Below are 16,892 nucleotides of genomic sequence, written 5' to 3'. Positions count from 1 at the left end.
TGATCCGGGAACTGGAGAAGCGGCAATGGGCAAGTGTGTTCAGTTCCGTTGTATTGCAGCATCTGCGGGATTAAAGTTACCTGTCGTGGTGTAATATCAATGTCTCGTCCCACCAACGACAGGGTCCACCGATTCAGCTGCTGTGAAGAGATCAACGTGTCGCCGGGTTTGCGCAGAAATCTCAGTGGTGTGTGTGCAGAATGTAAAATCACCTTCTGCATCCCGTTAATATACGTGAACTGTTCTACCGCCCAACAATTTGCTAAAAGGTGGCGTTCACAAGGATCACATTGTTGTTCGACTCCGGTTAGTATTCTGAATGTCCTTGTCTTCACTGGGCAATAGGTCGTACAGTGGTCTCGCTATCTCAGCGAACCGAGGAATGAAGGATTGCTGATATCCCGTGAGTCCCAAGATGATCGTAATGCCGTCTTGGGGGCAGTGGTAACCGTCGTACCGTTTCCACCTTGCGGGTGTCGGTTTTCAACCCTTGTGTTGTTATAGGGTTAGGGTTAGGGTTAGGGAAGTTATACCCAAAAAGTTTACTGTGGACAACAGCAGCTGAGCTTTCCTGGGGTTAACTTTTAACCCTGCTCCTTTCAGTCTGTTAAACACGTCTGCTAGTAGGGTATAATGTTGTTCTGCTGTCTCTGCTACAATTAACACATCATCAATGTACTGCAAGACAGCCGAACAGGGTGACGCTTCCAAATCTCTGAGTGTACCATACATTCATTTATTGAATATTGTAGGGGAATTATGGAACCGTTGGAGAAAGCGCGTCCACGTATACTGTTGCCCATCGAAAGTGAATGCAAATTTATATTGGTCATCACCTTCCACGGGAAGACTCCAAAGGCCGTTGGATATGTCCAAGGTGGAGTAGCAGATCTGGGAATTTGAGATAGGATGGTCGGTGCGTCGCTCACCACGAGTGCACAAATATGAGTTACGGAATTGAGTCGCCTATAATCAACAGTGAGTCTCCAGCTCCTGTCGGGTTTGCGCACAGACCATATGGGTAGATTAGTTATGAAGGTCCTTTTCGTAATGACTTTTTGTTTAAGAAGTGACTCAATTGTCCTTTTAACACAGGGGTGGCTTTCCCGCGGTACCGGGTATTACTGTACGGGGAGGTGCACAGGTCCATTGATGCACTCCACCTCTTTCAATCTCCCACAATTAAATTTATGTTTAGCAATAGCTCGCTCATTTAAACAACCAAAAACAATAATAAATTGGTCATTTTCAATCTACGACTGTTTGTGGGCCATTGCTGTGCGCAATTGGCTGCCGCGTTCGCCCACAAATATACAGTCAATTCACTTTACAGTGTGTTCTGTGAAGCGCTTTGGGATGTCCTCACGACGTGAAAAGCGCTATATCAAATGCAAGGATTATTATTATATTATTATTATAAATTTGTCAGAATGCTTTAATGGCTTGTACTCCGTGTCAGTTTTTATAGCTGAGATTGCAAACGCATCAGAAATGATACAGTTACCTTTTCTATTATTGCTGTTTGTTACTGAGATCCATAAGCAGGAATTGGTGTAATCCACAATTATACCGTTATCAGATAGTACATCGGACTCCAATGTACCTTTTTTATTCCGAATCGGGATGGCGATGGGCTCTATAACTTTAAGATTTACACGACCCACAGTGATGTCGGTTGTAATATCACTCTTGCCTGTTGTAACCCTTCGAAACCCTTTACTTCATGTATTTGATTAGTGGTCCCCAGGAATGCGTTTGGGTCTTCTGAATGAAATAAGGTGGCGTTCGTCCCGGAGTGTATGAGCATAGTCTGTGGGACTGTGTAACAGACACAAAAGGACGATTATCCAAGATTCGTTTAAATGCAATAATCGAGTACTCAGAGATGGTGGAAGCAGTGCGGGGGCTGTGTGTTGTCAGTACTCTGATTCATCCTCCTCAAAATTGGCTTGAGGGAATGTAAGATGGGTCGGTTGAGGCGCCGGTGGGGCAGAAGGTCTAACTGTTTCGATAACGCTAACCTGTGCGGATTATTATTATTATTAGACGCTCATGAAAAGCCAAGGGGTCTCGTCTTTTTCCTGTCTAACCAAGTCGTATTCCCGCGCTGGGTCCTGGATGGTACCCATTCCCAATGCCTCCTGTATTATTTGCATAAATTCAGCATCTCTGACTGTAGCCCCAAAAGCATAACGGGGAATTTTTGTTTTTAGTGAAAGGGTTAGTGCGTTTATCAGAATCCTCTTTATATCATCACTCTCTAATTCTGGGTGGCAGTCGGTTAGCAGTTGCCCACAGCGGTATATGTCCATTGCACAGGTTTGTTCCATGATTGGTCCCAGTTCTTTCACATGGTGATGCATTTGTCTGGGGTCAGAACTCCAGTTCTAATCAGGCAGTACTCATTGTGTGTGTGTGTCAGTGTGTGTGAGCTCAGATAGTGGTGTACTCAGTGTGTATGTGTGTGTCAGTGTGTGTGAGCTCAGATACTGGTGTACTCAGTGTGTGTGTCAGTGTGTGTGAGCTCGGATACTGGTGTACTTAGTGTGTGTGTGTGTGTCAGTGCGTGTGAGCTCGGATACTGGTGTACTCAGTGTGTGCACAGTCAGCGTGAGCACGCAGTGTCCTGGTCTCTGGGTTCGGTCTCCTCATTGGCATCCACTTGATCTCTGCATACGTCACTTCCTCCGGGCTGGGCTGGGAGTGGGGCAGCTGTGGGGAGACAACAGTGAGGAACAGTCAGGAACAGTCATACACTGACTGTACACACACAAGGCGAAACATTGGCAAAGTTTCATTAATCCACACACAAGCCTCTGTTTACCGAGTAGTAACTAGGAGCAGTTAGTCGGTTGGTGGATCACTTTTTCCAGGGCGCAATAATGCCTTCAAAAATAAAAAATAAAATAATAATAATAAATTGGTCACTCAATCCATGACTTTGTGGTACGCTGCTGCGCACAATTGGCTGCCGTGTTTCACCCACAAAGTATACAGTCAATTCACTTTACAGTATATTCTGTGAAGTGCTTTGAGACACCTCGAATACATGATAAGGCATGACATCAAATGCAAGGAATATTATCATTAACTTGCGTTTATTTAGTGACACAATGACTGTATATTCACACTGACTGTACACATACTCACACATAGGCTGTAAACAGTATACTGTATACTTCACACACTGTAGTGTGAGTGTGTATTTAATGTAGAAAGTGTGAGGTGATACACTTAGGTAGGAAAAATGATAGAAGGCAATATAGACTTGGTAGCTCAATCTTAAGGGGGGTGAACGTACAGAGAGATCTGGGTGTTCAAGTAAGCAAATCATTAAAGGTAGTGGGGCAGGTAGATAAGGCAGTAAAAAGGCATTTGGTGTACTGAACTTTATTAGTAGGGGCATAGAGTATAAGAGTAGGGGTTATGGTTAATCTGTACAAAACACTGGTTAGGCCTCAGCTGGAGTACTGCGTCCAGTTCTGGGCACCTTACCTCAGGAAGGACATTAAGGCACTGGAAAGGGTGCAGAGGAGATCACGAGAATGATACCAGGAATGGGGAACCTTAGCTATGAGGACAGTGGAGAAGTTAGGACTTTTCCCATTAGAGCAGAGAAGGTTACGCGGGGACCTGATAGAGGTCTTCAAGATCATGAAAGGTTTCAACAGGCGAGATAGGGAAAAGCTGTTTCCGCTGGTAGGTGTGTCTGTGACTTGTGGTTACAGTCTTAAGATATCTACCAAAAGAAGCAGAGGAGAGGTTAGAAGGAATGTTTTCACTCAGCGAGTTGTTCGAATTTGGAATGATCTGCCCGAAAGGGCAGTGAAGTCCGATTCGATAACAGCTTTTAACAGAGAACTGGACAGGTATCTGGAGAAGACGGGTTTGCAGAGTTATGAGGAGAAAGCTGGTGAGTGGGGTTAGTGAAAGTGACGCTCTGTCAAAGAGCCGCACAGACGTGATGGGCCGAATGGCCTCCTTCTGTGTCGTAACATTCTATGAATCTATGAATAATCAGTGTTTCTCTATATAGTCAATATACTGTACACACACTGACTGTGCACACACAGACTGTAGACACACACAGACTATACACTCACACATAGACTGTACACACACACACACACAATTGGACGCTGTGGGTTAAGGTTGGCCAGTGAGGGGCGCATTGGAGCCAAGTTTGTAATCGCGTGAGAAGTGAAGAGACAAGTTTCACTCTCAATCACCGACCATACGACTGAATCCCCTCTCCGAGGGTAACAAGGGGGGGCAGGCGTAGATCGGGTGTGGGAGTGGGGGAGGGGTGTGTGTGTGTGAGGTGGGAGGGCAAACTTACAGCTCTCCTGGTGATATTTTAAATTTAAAAAATATATTTCCATTTTTTAAATGTAGTTTCTGAACTGGCGTTGATTATCCTGTGCTGATCTGAGATATTCTTTAAATCAACCCTCCTCTTGATAACATAAGCCATGTATTGAAACCTGTGGTTCTGCACTGCATGAGTGACTTTCCCATTCAGCCCATGACCTGTACATGTACATGTTCAGCCCATGATAGCTCACACAGTCAGTAAAAATAGTCAAAATAGCCAATAAGTTGGCATACAGATTGCATTTGCTCATGCACACACACAACGACAAACAATTACCATTGAGTTTGTGGAGTCCTGTAACTCAGTGGTTAGAGCACTCGCTTCGCAAGCGAGAGAACCCTGGTTCGATTCCCAGGCAGGACAAAACCTCAACCTCGTTTGCTTACTTCTCACGCCTCTGCTTCCCCGGCAGTAAATAGAGATCTGGCTGTTAGTCGATTGGCGGATCGCTTTCCGGGCAATAATCCCTCCCCACCAAAAAAAAATCTCAACATCGTGATAAGGCGCTATATCAAAGACAAGTTTTATTGTTAATAAGAATAAACCCACAGTTGTGGGTTAAAGTGTCCAAATTATTTTTTTTCTTACTTTGTTTAATGTTAGAGAGAATGCTCTAACCACTGAGCCACAGGACTCTCAAGTTTTATTATTATAGTGAGGCAAAGTCATATCGAAACTGTTACTTGTTTATATCTTTTTCCTTTATTCATTTTACCGCAGGGCCCACTAAGTCACCGGCGTTAACTGAAACGGGACGAGCTTGTCACTCCTGGTTTAGTTGGAGCCTAGCAACTGAGCTGTGTAACTTATCACTAATACTATATAAAGTGTGTTTCCTCCTGCCTCAAGCCTGGTCTGTTCTCTTACATTAACTCGCTTGTTATTCGCTCTGAGCACTTCGTAATTTCCCAGTAACTGTTACGAGTTTCCACTCAGTTGAAACCCACATGGCAGGTTTTCCTGTTGTGATAAAATTCCGATCTTGCTGTTTAATCATCGGTGCCCATCACATGAAGTGGGTCACCCAGAGTGAAACCCAGACTCACTGCACAGCCACAGGCCTGGTTTTCATCCACTGGAGGAAAGGCTATCGTATTACTAATAATAATAATCATCATCTTTGCATTTGATATAGTGCCTTATCCGATCTTCAAAACGCCTCCAAATGCTTCACCGAATATACTGTAAACTGAATTGACCGTATTTTTTGTTGCAGCCAATTGCACACAGCAGCGTACCACAAACAGTCGTGGATTGAGTGAACAGATAATTTTTTTTAAATTAAATTTTTTTTAGAAGGGATGAATACCTCCAGAAAAGCAATCCACCCAATCGATTAACAACTGGGTTCCTCTCGCTGCTAGAAAAACACAGGCGTGTGGAGTAAGGAAACCTGCCTAAGATTTCGAACCCGGGTCCTCTCGCTTGCGCGGTGAGTGCTCTAACCACTGAGCTACAGGACTCCACAAAACGTCCAGCTGAACAGGCGCAGACAGGACCTCAAGCCCGGCATTGGTGACTTTGAGCTCACAGTCCAGGCTGACGTTGTATTGTCAGAATGAGATGTCAAACTGAAGCCTGTTCATGTGAATGTTAAAGCTCTTGTGGCACTATTCGAAAGGAGGAGAGAGTTTCTCCCGATTCCTGGTTGATAGACCCTCAGATAAATTGCTCCCTGGTCTCGCACTGAGTGCAAACGGTGGGGCGTTTACCTCCAAAAGCAGTCACTACACTTAACAGGTTTTTGTTTTGTCAGCAGGGTGTCTGATACATGCAGAAACCCATCACCATGCTTGAGAGCATCCCAACCAAGCTGAGATTTTCTTGCATCCCACCGTCACATGAAAATCCCAGAGATAGATTGTTGAAATGGATTGCCCACTCTCTCCCTGGAGGGACGTATCCTGCCATCCTGCTTATCTAATTCTGTGAAGTATCAGGCTGGTTGGCAAGAGCCAAGGCTTGGGGACCCCAAAGTGTGTGTTGGGGTAACTGCTGGAGTCTAACCAGCTAAAACTTGCCATTCATGTTGCTCTCTGGCAAACTTTCCCGCTGCTTATCCAGCTAGGGCCACCGTACCCGTTAGAGCTTTGGCTGCAGGTTTAACAGGAGCTGAGTGAGATGATTCCCTGCCCCCAGTGACTGGTTTGCTCTTCCAGGTTTTGCTGATGAGCCAAGGCTGTGCTGCCATCAGCAGTGACCTGGAATACCACGGACCTGTCTGGCTCAGGAACCAGACTGGAGACTGGTTCAATTCCCACATTCCATTGCGACGGCCTGTCACCTTGGGGCAGTTCAGCTCCACAGTCACCTCGTTTAACCCCCGCGCCCTCCCCTCCCCCCCCCCACCCCTCGGAAGATAAACGGTTAATGTTACATGTGATACATGGAGATGTTTCGACGTGATAAGGAGCTATATAAACCCAAGTGTTTTGCGTTTCAATGTAAAAGCTGACAATTGAAAAGAAACCAAACATGAAAGTGGTTTGACACTAAAGCCAATGTGGTTGATTAGTTGGTTGGTTAACAATGGAAAGGAGAACTCGCTCGCTCACTCGCTGTGTTCTGCTGACAGCAGCTGAATATATGAGATGATCAAGACCTTTGCTGCTGGAGTATTCTTTCCTGTGTCAATGGAAACATTCGGCTCTCAAAAGCTCAGCAGAAACATTTTGAGTTGTTTTTTCCTCACTCACTTCCCTTGCAAGCCAGGTTGAGAGAAAGAAGAAACTTGCGATCTGATAGCACCTCACCACATCAAAATGTCATTCACAATACTTTTGTTATTGGTGAGCGAGGTTAGTTCTTCATCAACCTCCATTAACCGAATTAGACCAAAACACTTTTCACTTTGAGAGCACCATATTCTGTGGAGTATGAAAGATTTTCCCCGCAGTCAAGCCCCAATCCCCCTCTCCCCCAAACCCTCTCGGCCCCTAAATTGTCAAAGGACAATATGGAGCTGAAACTCGAACAAGTAGAGCTCAGTGGTTAGAGCACTCGCCTAATTCCGGGCAGGGCAAAACCTTGGGTGAGTTTCCTTACTCCACACACACGAGCCTCTGTTTACCCGGCAGTAAGTAGGAACCTGGTTGTTAGTTGGTTGGTGGATCTCTTTTCCGGGGTTAATAATCCCTTCAAAAAGTAAACTTAATATAATAATAAGGGTTTTTATTCTACAGAGCTCACTTGAGCCTGGTGACCATGTGCTCAAGTGAGCTCTGTATTCCTGTATCTCCACTTCCTTTTTGCGAGGGCAAATCACATTCCTCATTCGAATGTCCTGCAATACCCATCCTAGCCATCCAAGGGGTGAAGACATAATAATAATAATCCTTGCATTTGATACAGCTTTTTATCACGTCTTCGAGATGTCTCAAAGCGCTTCACAGGATATACTGTAAAGTGAATTAACTGTGTATTTTGTGGGAAAAATACGGCAGCCAATTGCGCACAGCAGCATCCCACAAACAGTTGTGGATTGAGCGACCAATTTTTTGTTTATTATTATTATTTACTTTTGAAAGAATTATTACCCTGACTGACAACCGGAACACGGGAACACAGAAACATATGTATATAGGAACACGGGAACACCAAAACATGTACATAGGAACACAGGAACACAGAAACATATATACATAGGAACACGGGAACACAGAAACATATGTATATAGGAACACGGGAACACAGAAACATGTACATAGGAACATGGGAACACGGAAACATAGGTACATAGAAACACGGAAACACAGAAATATTGTTACATAGGAACACGGGAACATACTTGTCAATTCCCTCCATTATTGTAAGCCCCATCATGTGTCACAGTTGACACCGGCCACGGATGATGGGGCTTACAATAATGGCTGTTTGTCTGAAGCTTCTGACTGTTCACTTACCCGGGTTAGTGAGCACGTGCAAGTGTCTGTCTTTGCCGTCGAATTCCCATCTACTGTAGAGCAGACTGACGGGGCGAGATGAGAGGCTGTACGTTTGGGACAAGAGACAGAACATTTTGATTGCTTTTTTTTTGTTCTTTTTCTTTGCGTTTGATATAGATTTTAACCCCACTGCCATGATGTCTCAAGGCACTGCCTCCAGTCACCCAACACCAGAAACTCCCATCTCTTCTCGAGCAGTGGATTGACTGCATATTTTGTGGGAAAAGCAGGGCAGCCAATTCCGCACAGCAGTGTCCCGCAAACAGTGATGGATTGAGTGTTTATTTGGCCTGGCCATCATGTAGGAGCGCTTCACAAACATTCAGTTGGACGTTAAAGAACCCACGGCACTATTCGAAAAGAATAGGGAGTTTCTCCCAGTGTCCTGGCCAACAATCAGCAGATTGGTCATTCACTCCATGCCTACAAAATACACAGTCACTGCGCATTCTGGTAAATTCTGTAAGTGTTTTGAGACGTCCTCCTGACGTGAAATTTGCAACACCAAATGCAAGGATTATTATTATTATAGTTATTAAGTAGGAACCCAATTATTAGTCGATTGGCGGATTGCTTTACCGTGGGTAACAATCCCTTGCAAAAAAATGTGGTTACTCAATCCACAACTGTTTGTGGGACGCTGCTGTGCACAATTTGGCTGCCGCGTTTTGCCAACAAAATACACAGTTTATTCACTTTACAGTATTATCTGTGAAGCGCTTTGAGACATCTCGAAGATGTGATAAGGCGCCATTTCAAATGCAAGGATTATGATTATCATTATTATTATTATTATTACAGCAATATCCCACAAGCAACCATAGAGATTTAATTTGGGGGACTATTGGCCAGGACATCAGGAGTGATGATCAGGTGCTATATCAAGTACAAGGATTATTGTTACTGTTACTATCTTTAGGCATCTTTAGGTTACTGTCTTTAGGCATTGATCGTTTGCGGAGTCATTTTCTGCGCTCATAAGTGGGGATGTGTGACTGACACAGCTCAGCAGAGCTGGTGGCTGTGAGAGGATTCACAAACAGAAGCCATCAAACGGAATGTGGGATATCTATAGTCAGACGCTTGGACTTTGTTTAGTGAATGAAGTCACACAGTTGAAGATTCATGAATAAGTGAGGCCAGTTGTATATTTATATAATCTAATTGCTGTAATGGGATCTGATAAGAATTTAGAGAAGATTAGTTTGATAAATGAGAACTTCTCTATTTGCCTGTGACTGTTGACTTGCTTGGTTCAGGGCTTGTCTGGGACATTTGAGGAGAATTTACAGTGCTTCAATTGGAAACATCTGGCTTGAATTGTTGTTCCCGATTTATGTGACAAATTCAGGCACTGAACACAAATCTGGGTCACCAGAACCGTGGCTCTATGGTCACAGTCCTGAGTGTTTCCCCTTTGTGAGCTAAAGATTGTTGAGTGGAATCTCCAAACCCCTTTGTATCGAAAGGGGCCTCTGAGTTTCCCTACAATTGACCTTTTCTTGTTTCAATACCCCCAACAAAGAGGTTCATGTATGTCCTGTTTGGAGTCCCGTAGCTCAGTGGTTAGAGCACTCCCCTTGCAAGCAAGAGACCTGGATTTGTTTTCCGGCAGAGCAAAAGCCTGCAAGTTTCCTTACTCCGCACGTTTGATAATAATCGCTCAAGAAAAAAAATAACAATTTGGTCACTCAATCTGTGACTGTTTGTGGGACGCTGCTGTGCACAATTGGCTGCCACATTTCGCCCACAAATATACAGTCAATTCACTTTGCAGGATATTCGGTGAAGCGCTTTGAGACGTCTCGAAGACGTGATAAGGTGCTATATCAAATGCAAGGATTATCGTTATTATTATTTGATTATAATTTTTTAATTAATAACCAAACTCACCTTTTCGTCGTCTTCTGAGGCAGAAGAGAAACAAACTGAGTATTGAGAGGCAGAGGAGGGCAATACCAGCCGTGACGAAGCTGGCTGTCTCATTTATCACCAGTCTTGACTCCCCACTATCTGTTGTAGGAGCGCTGGTCACTGGAGGAAAACACAGGAAGGTTACACCACTGTTACACCGCTTATAACATCCAGGCTCGACTACACCAACTCCCTGCTTGTTGTCCTTCTCAACTCTTCCCTCCACAAGCTGCAGATCATCCAGAACTCTGCAGCTTGTGTCCTCTCCCGCACCAGGCTTCTCGACCCCATTAATCCTATCTTCACCCCGGCTCCACTGGTTCCCCATCCCCCACAGGATCAAGTTTAAAACGTGGTCCTCACCTTCAAAGTCCTCCCCGGCCTTGCTCCTCCCTCCCTCTGTAACCTGCTAACACCGTATTGTCTTGTCCGCTCCCCCCACTAAGCGGGCTCCGGCCTGCTCCACACCCCCTGCCTGGCCTCCCCCCAATTTGATTCCCGGCAGGGAGAAACATTGGGCAAGTTTCCTTACTCCACACACACGCCTCTGTTAACTAACAGGAGGAACCAAGTTGTTAGTTGATTGGCAGATTGCTTTTCTGGGGGTAATAATTCCTTCAAAAGAAAATAATAATAAAAAAAATTGGTCACTCAATCCACGACTGTGGGACGCTGCTGTGTGCAATTGGCTGTTGCGTTTCATCCACAAAATACACAGTGTTTACAGTCTATTCTGTGAAGTGCTTTGAGACGTCTCGAAGACATGATAAGACGCTGTTATCAAATGCAAGGATTATTATTGTCATTATTACAACATGCACTCCCCAATTTACCTTGTTGGGAGATGACTGTGAGGTTGACGTACGCTTGAGATTCTTTCTTTGAATCCGTCACTGTGACCCGATACATCCCGGTGTCGTTCAGCCTCAGGTCACGGATAAACAAGGAAGCATTTTCGGGAGAAAGTGTGACTCTGCCTGTGTAGGTGTCAGGGACAAACAAGGGTTTTATCCAGCCTTTGGTCTGAGCCGTATCTGGCAAACTGTGGGTCATCACTATCTCCGTCCTATATCGTGATAAAAATTTCCACTGTATCCGCAGGAATCCCGAGCTGTTCGGTGCCTCGTAAAGCACGGGGAGCACGGAGTCCTGGTTCACGAATCTGGTCACTGTGCTCTGGCACGCCGTCACTTTAAGAGCGCTGACATGGGCTGTCGAAAATCACAAAGAAACATTTATAATAATAATATCACAATCTTTACATTTGATACAGCGCCTTATCGTGCCCTCGGGCCGCACTTCACAGAATATGCTGTAAATCGAAGTGACTGCATTTTGTGGATGAAATGCGGCAGCCAATTGCGCACAGCAGTGTCCCACAACAACAACAACAATATTACATGTGTGAAGTGCCTTTCACGTTGGGAGGACGTCCCAAGGCGCTGGACAGTCAGAGTTTCAGATCTGAGCTGGGGGTCAGGATCGGGGAGGGTGGAGGGCAGGGGGGAAGCAAGTTGATCGAAAGCACGGTCGAATAGTCTTAATTAATAATATTAATTGAATAATCAATCGAATAATTAATGAAACAGTGGATTAAGTGCCCAAATTTTTTTAATGTATTAATTTTTTTAAAATTTACGCCAGGAAAAGAGATACGCTTTCAACCAATCGACTAACAACCATGTTCCTCCTTACTGTTAGGTCAACATCCAGAAACCGTGACAGCGATTACTGACTTTGTGGAAACCAAAGGCTGGATATATCCCGGGTTAGCCCCTGAAGCCGACACAGGCCGAGTCACGCTTTCTCCCGAAAATGCTTCCTGAAGCATGTGTGTGGAGCAAGGAAACATCGAGTGCTCTAACCACTGACCTGCAGGACTCCACAAGTCTTGCTAGAACTTCACAAGGGTATTCAGGAGAGATCAACGACCTTTAAAACACTTGCCCGTACACTCCCTCTCCCCAGTTCAAGTGACAACGCATTCTAGATTCTTTGCCACAAACTCACCAGGTAGTGAAGAAAGGATGAGAAGTGAGGATAGCAGCGAAGGGATTCTTAATCTATCTCTATCCATGCTGGGCATTAACTGTGGGCAATGTAGGGCAGCCCGAATCACTTCCCTCGCTCCCTCCCCCGCGCTCGCTCTCTCGTGTTCGCTCTTGCTGTCTCTCTCTCTCTCTCTACCAGCTCAGCAGTAAGGATTTCCACGAAGTGAGTAATCACTGTCATGGTTACTGGATGTTTATATTCAAAGGATGTGGTTGAAAGTTCACTTTCCAGCATAAGCTGATTGTGACTGTTTTGCTTCTGGAGGATTTAAACTCAAGACTTCCCTCCATCAGAATATTACAGCACCTTTTGAACACAGCTCGTGTCCTCTCCCGCACCGAGGTCCGAGAACCTATCACCCTCGTTCTTGCCCGGCTTCACTGGCTCCCCATCCCTCAGAGAATCCAGTACAAAACCATCGTTGTTACCATCAAAGCCCTCTGTGGTCCTGCTCCCCTCCTACCTCTCCGACCTCCTAACCCCATAAGGCTGTCCGTTCCCTCCGCTCGGCATTCCCCAGTCTGCTTCAGGACCCCCACACTTCCCGCCCCACCATTGTGTTGGGATTTCCGATCCCATAGTTCGAAATATGACTCGACGATCCAAATATGGTGTAGCAAGGTTTATTATGAACAGAGTGAACACAACATGCATTAATAAGTTACTACAAATTTCCAACAAATTATACTACCAGTCTTTGAAGACAGTCACACAACATCATGGAACATCTTCCTTGTAATCCTTAAAGGGACCTCTCCACACTCGTCTCTCTCTCTCTGGAGCCTTCCTGCACTTCTAACCATTCTCACCTAGAGGTGCGATAGTTATACCCTTTCTCCAAGTGTCCTTCCTCGGGCCCCTCTACCCACTTCTGATACAGTCACTTACTCAGGTTAATCAGTCATTTGGCTTGGTACCATCCTGTCTGAGTCTTCTCAAGGACTTTTCTTTGTCCTGTCTTAATAAAATGATTTAATCAGTCTCGACTGTATCGGATGCTCATCACCTTGGTATGTGGGATCGTCAGTACACTCCCCCCAATTGACTGGCTGCCCCTCATCAATACTACCGGGATGGTACCAAGCTCCTCCATATTGAACAACTTGCTCATCAATGGTATTCTTGAGGATTGCCTGCTGTCGCTTGGGAGGCCCTGTCAGAATCTAGAGACTTATTGCTAGGCCGAGATCCTGTGTCGACCGGTACCTTGGACCGTTACCTCTGTGGGCTTGTTGTTATTGACTGATAAGTGGTGACCCCCTGCCCTTTTCCAAGGCTGTCTGGAGTACTCCTTTAGAAACAAAGAAAACTAGATGTGTCCTATCTCATGACTGTCACTATTTCCTATACTACATTTAATATTTCATTCTTATTAGACTACAACTTCTATAATCTAACAATTGGCAGTCGGGCATTCAGCATCTCTGCCCCCAAACTCTGGAACTCTATCCCGCAATCCCTCCACCTCACCCCCTATCTTACCTCTTTCAAGACCCGTCTCAAGAACCTCCTCTTCGACCGTGCCTTTGGTTATCCTCCCACTCCCACCCACTGCCCTCCACACCTCCTGATCCCAACCATGAGCTCGGGTACAGATCCCTGACAGTCCAGCTCCTTGGGACAACCTCCTGATGTGAAAGGCGCCATGTACAGATCATCTGTTGTTGCAGATCCCTTGGTGTGGCAGGTTTGCGGTGAAATACTGGGAGCAATTCCATTTTGGGGTGAGTGGTGGGGGGGGGGGGAGAGGGGGGTGTTCTGTGACAGTCAGTCAGGTTTCTGTGGAGGGGGGGGGGAGCCTGTTGACATCCTGTCAGGAGGTGTTGGTTGAGATTTGACTGAAATTTACAAGCAGTGTCAGTGTGGCTTCCTGCTCTGGCTGGACTCCAGGCTCAGGCTCAGTGGATAAATATTTGACACTTCGTTTAACGCCAGAAGCTTCAGGTAGGAAATAGCTTTCAAACACTGGTGACTGTCGGGGCTCGTATTGTGTTCTGTCACTGTTATCCTGTGACCAACATGCGGCAGCAAAGTATCACTAAACTAGAAACACATTATGTGTCAGCCTAACACACGATAGCGACAGATCTATCCCCCCGCCTCTTACCTCCTTCAAATCCCATCTGAAGGCCTTCGTCTTCGACTGTGCCTTCGCCCAAACTCCCATCCCCCTGCACACCCGCCAACCCTCCTGAGCCTAAGTCCTCGCTCAGGACCGAAAGCCCTGACTGTCCCGCGCCCTGGGATGTTCTTTCCAACATGAAGGGCGCTACACAGGTGGAATTTGTTGTTGTTGTCTCAAAGCGCTTCACAGGCTGTAGTGTAAAGTCGGGCGACCAGCAACATCCCACAAACAATCGTGAAGTGAGTGGCCAATTTTTCTTTGGTGGTGGGGGTGGGGGGGGAGGATTGTCAGCCAAGGTAAGGGGAGAGAGAAACTTACTTATCTTCTTGAATAGCGCCATAGGATCATTAATGTCCACAGAAACACTTTGGTGTTAACATCTCATTCGAACGATGGCACTTCACCCCACAGCACCGTACTGGAGGTCAGACAGACACAGACTGGTCCTCAACGCTTTTCCAAGGGCACGATTTGGGAAGAGATTAAACCACTTTAATTAAACCACTTCTGTCCACTCCAGGAATTGGAAAATTAAATGGAATGCCTCACAAGCCGGTTGTGAATATATCCTACCCTATCAACAACAACAACAACAAGATTCCATTTATAAAGCGCCTTTCACGTCAGGAGGACGTCTATCACGTTAACCTGACTTCCAAAGAACCTTTTAAAGGTTAAAAGTGAGAAAATTATAAATAAAAATAATGTTTTGGTCACTCAATCCACAACTGTTTGTGGGACGCTGCTGCGCACAATTGGCTGCTATGTTTCGCCCACAAAGTACACAGTCGCTACACTTTACTGCATATGCTGTGAAGCGCTTTGAGGCTCCTCGAAGACGTGATAAGGTGCAATATGAAATGCAAGGCTTATTATTATTAAATTCTCTCTGGGATGAGCCCAGTTTCTGTGTGAAACCACTGTGATTGGAGATCAGGCCTTTTTTCTGTACACAAGAACATGTGGTTTGGCTTCCTCTGTGTTCTCGCCCCCTCAACCTCATGCCTCCCCGCCTGTGCCTGGCAGCCAGTGGATGTGGGACTTCATTGGCAATTTGTGGGCCTCTCTCAGTGGAAAGTACAGAGCAATTACAATGTTAAGTTGTAGCCAAACCTCTTGGGCGCCGTCAAGTGCAGTATTTGCACCTCGATCCTTCAGCTGTCGAGTTGCTCAGAACTAATTCTCTCAAACCCTTTCATTAGCTTGAGCACCTCGATCACATCGCAACCATAAGTTACATTTACACAGCCTTGTTCACCTTATGAGGACATCCCAAGGAGCTGGACAGTCAGGGGTTTGGACCCGAGCTGGGAGGTTGGAATCAGGAAGGGTGGAAGGTAGAAGAGTGACAGAAGGTGGGGGGGTGGGATAGGAGAGTGACCAAAGGTGCGGTCGAAGAGGAGGGTGTTGTGACGGGCCTTGAAGAAAACAAGGAAGGAGCCGAGGCGGTGGGCCTGTTGGGTGGAGTTCCAAAGGGAGGGGATAGAGAGGCCGAACGTTCGACCACGATGGTGGGGTGGGGGGGCGGGGTGCAGGTTGGAGCCTGCTGAGCAGAGGGGGCGGAAAGGTTGATGTGGGGTCAGCAGGTCACAGAGGTAGGTAGGGGGAGCGAGACCGTGGAGGGCTTTGAAGACAAGGACGAGAAGTTTGAACTCTATCCTCTGGGGGATGGGGAGCCAGTGGAGCCGGGCGAGGGTGGGGATTAGGGGGTCACGGACACATTTGCTGGTAAACCCGGTCCGTTATTTTTATTCGCCTGTGGAAAGCGCTTATTGCCTCCCTCCGACCCGCAGAAACATTCTGCTCCCAGATCCATGTCCAATTCTGACGTTTATTAATACTGAGCAGTAGAAATGTACAGGAAAGTTACTTTATCACTCTCAGAAATTGCACAGTCCACAGAGAGACATGAGGACACACAAGTCGTGTTGTGCGAGTCACAAAAAAAAGGAATTGCAAGACTACAAAGGGAGGGGTGTGGGGAGGAGGAAGGTGGGGGGGGGGGGGTGAGGGGAGGAGGAGAGTGGGGTTCGTGTGTGTGTGGGTGGGTGTGGAGCCAAGCAAGTCCAGTTTGAAAATCAGAAGTTCTGTACATCATGAGCCCTAATTCTAATGGGGAGTAAAAAGCAGAGACTTAAAAACTATTGTTTCAGAATCATCACATAGCATCTGCATGTGGTCCTCAGGCAGTGGGGGAGTGGGGGGAGAATATAGTCCGGGTTGGTTGTTGGGAGGGGTACAGAAGTGGAGCCAAGCAAGAGAGGGGGGAGGGAGAGGGAGCAAAGCGATGAGAATCGAGAGAAAGGGGAAGAGAGAGGAGTAAGGAGAGGAAAAGAGGAGGAGGAGAGGGAGCAACGGGAATGAGAGGAAAGACAGAAGAGGAATGAGAAACAGAGAAAGAGAGACAGGGGGGGGGGGAAGGAAAGAGAATAGGGAGGGAGAAAAGTGAAAAGGTAGTGAGAGAGAGTCAGAGAGACGCGAA

The 16,892-nt window shown here is 46.1% G+C and overlaps 1 protein-coding gene across 3 annotated transcripts; it reads right to left on the bottom strand.

The window, feature by feature from the left end:
- Positions 1-2,520: 2,520 nt before the first annotated feature.
- On the bottom strand, positions 2,521-15,130 carry LOC103190391. 3 transcript variants are annotated; one of them, XM_007911151.2, is made up of 5 exons: positions 14,729-15,130; positions 11,067-11,444; positions 10,213-10,353; positions 8,278-8,363; positions 2,521-2,712 (listed from the first exon to the last, which is right to left on the bottom strand). In XM_007911151.2, exons 1-5 carry the CDS (start codon positions 14,748-14,750, stop codon positions 2,560-2,562), a joined length of 780 nt encoding a protein of 259 aa, XP_007909342.1. In that variant the 5' UTR covers positions 14,751-15,130; the 3' UTR covers positions 2,521-2,559. The 3 variants fall into 3 exon arrangements, with proteins under 3 accessions (XP_007909342.1, XP_007909341.1, XP_007909344.1); XM_007911150.2 differs by lacking the exon at positions 14,729-15,130 and adding an exon at positions 12,244-13,481; XM_007911153.2 differs by lacking the exons at positions 2,521-2,712; positions 14,729-15,130 and adding exons at positions 3,712-3,739; positions 12,244-13,481.
- Positions 15,131-16,892: the final 1,762 nt, after the last annotated feature.

The sequence above is a fragment of the Callorhinchus milii genome, unplaced genomic scaffold (genome assembly GCF_018977255.1).
Source record: "Callorhinchus milii isolate IMCB2004 unplaced genomic scaffold, IMCB_Cmil_1.0 Scaffold30, whole genome shotgun sequence".
Classification (NCBI taxonomy): Eukaryota; Metazoa; Chordata; class Chondrichthyes; order Chimaeriformes; family Callorhinchidae; genus Callorhinchus; species Callorhinchus milii.
The sequence above is the reverse complement of the archived record's forward strand: the minus strand, read 5'-3'. Positions and strand labels throughout refer to the sequence as shown.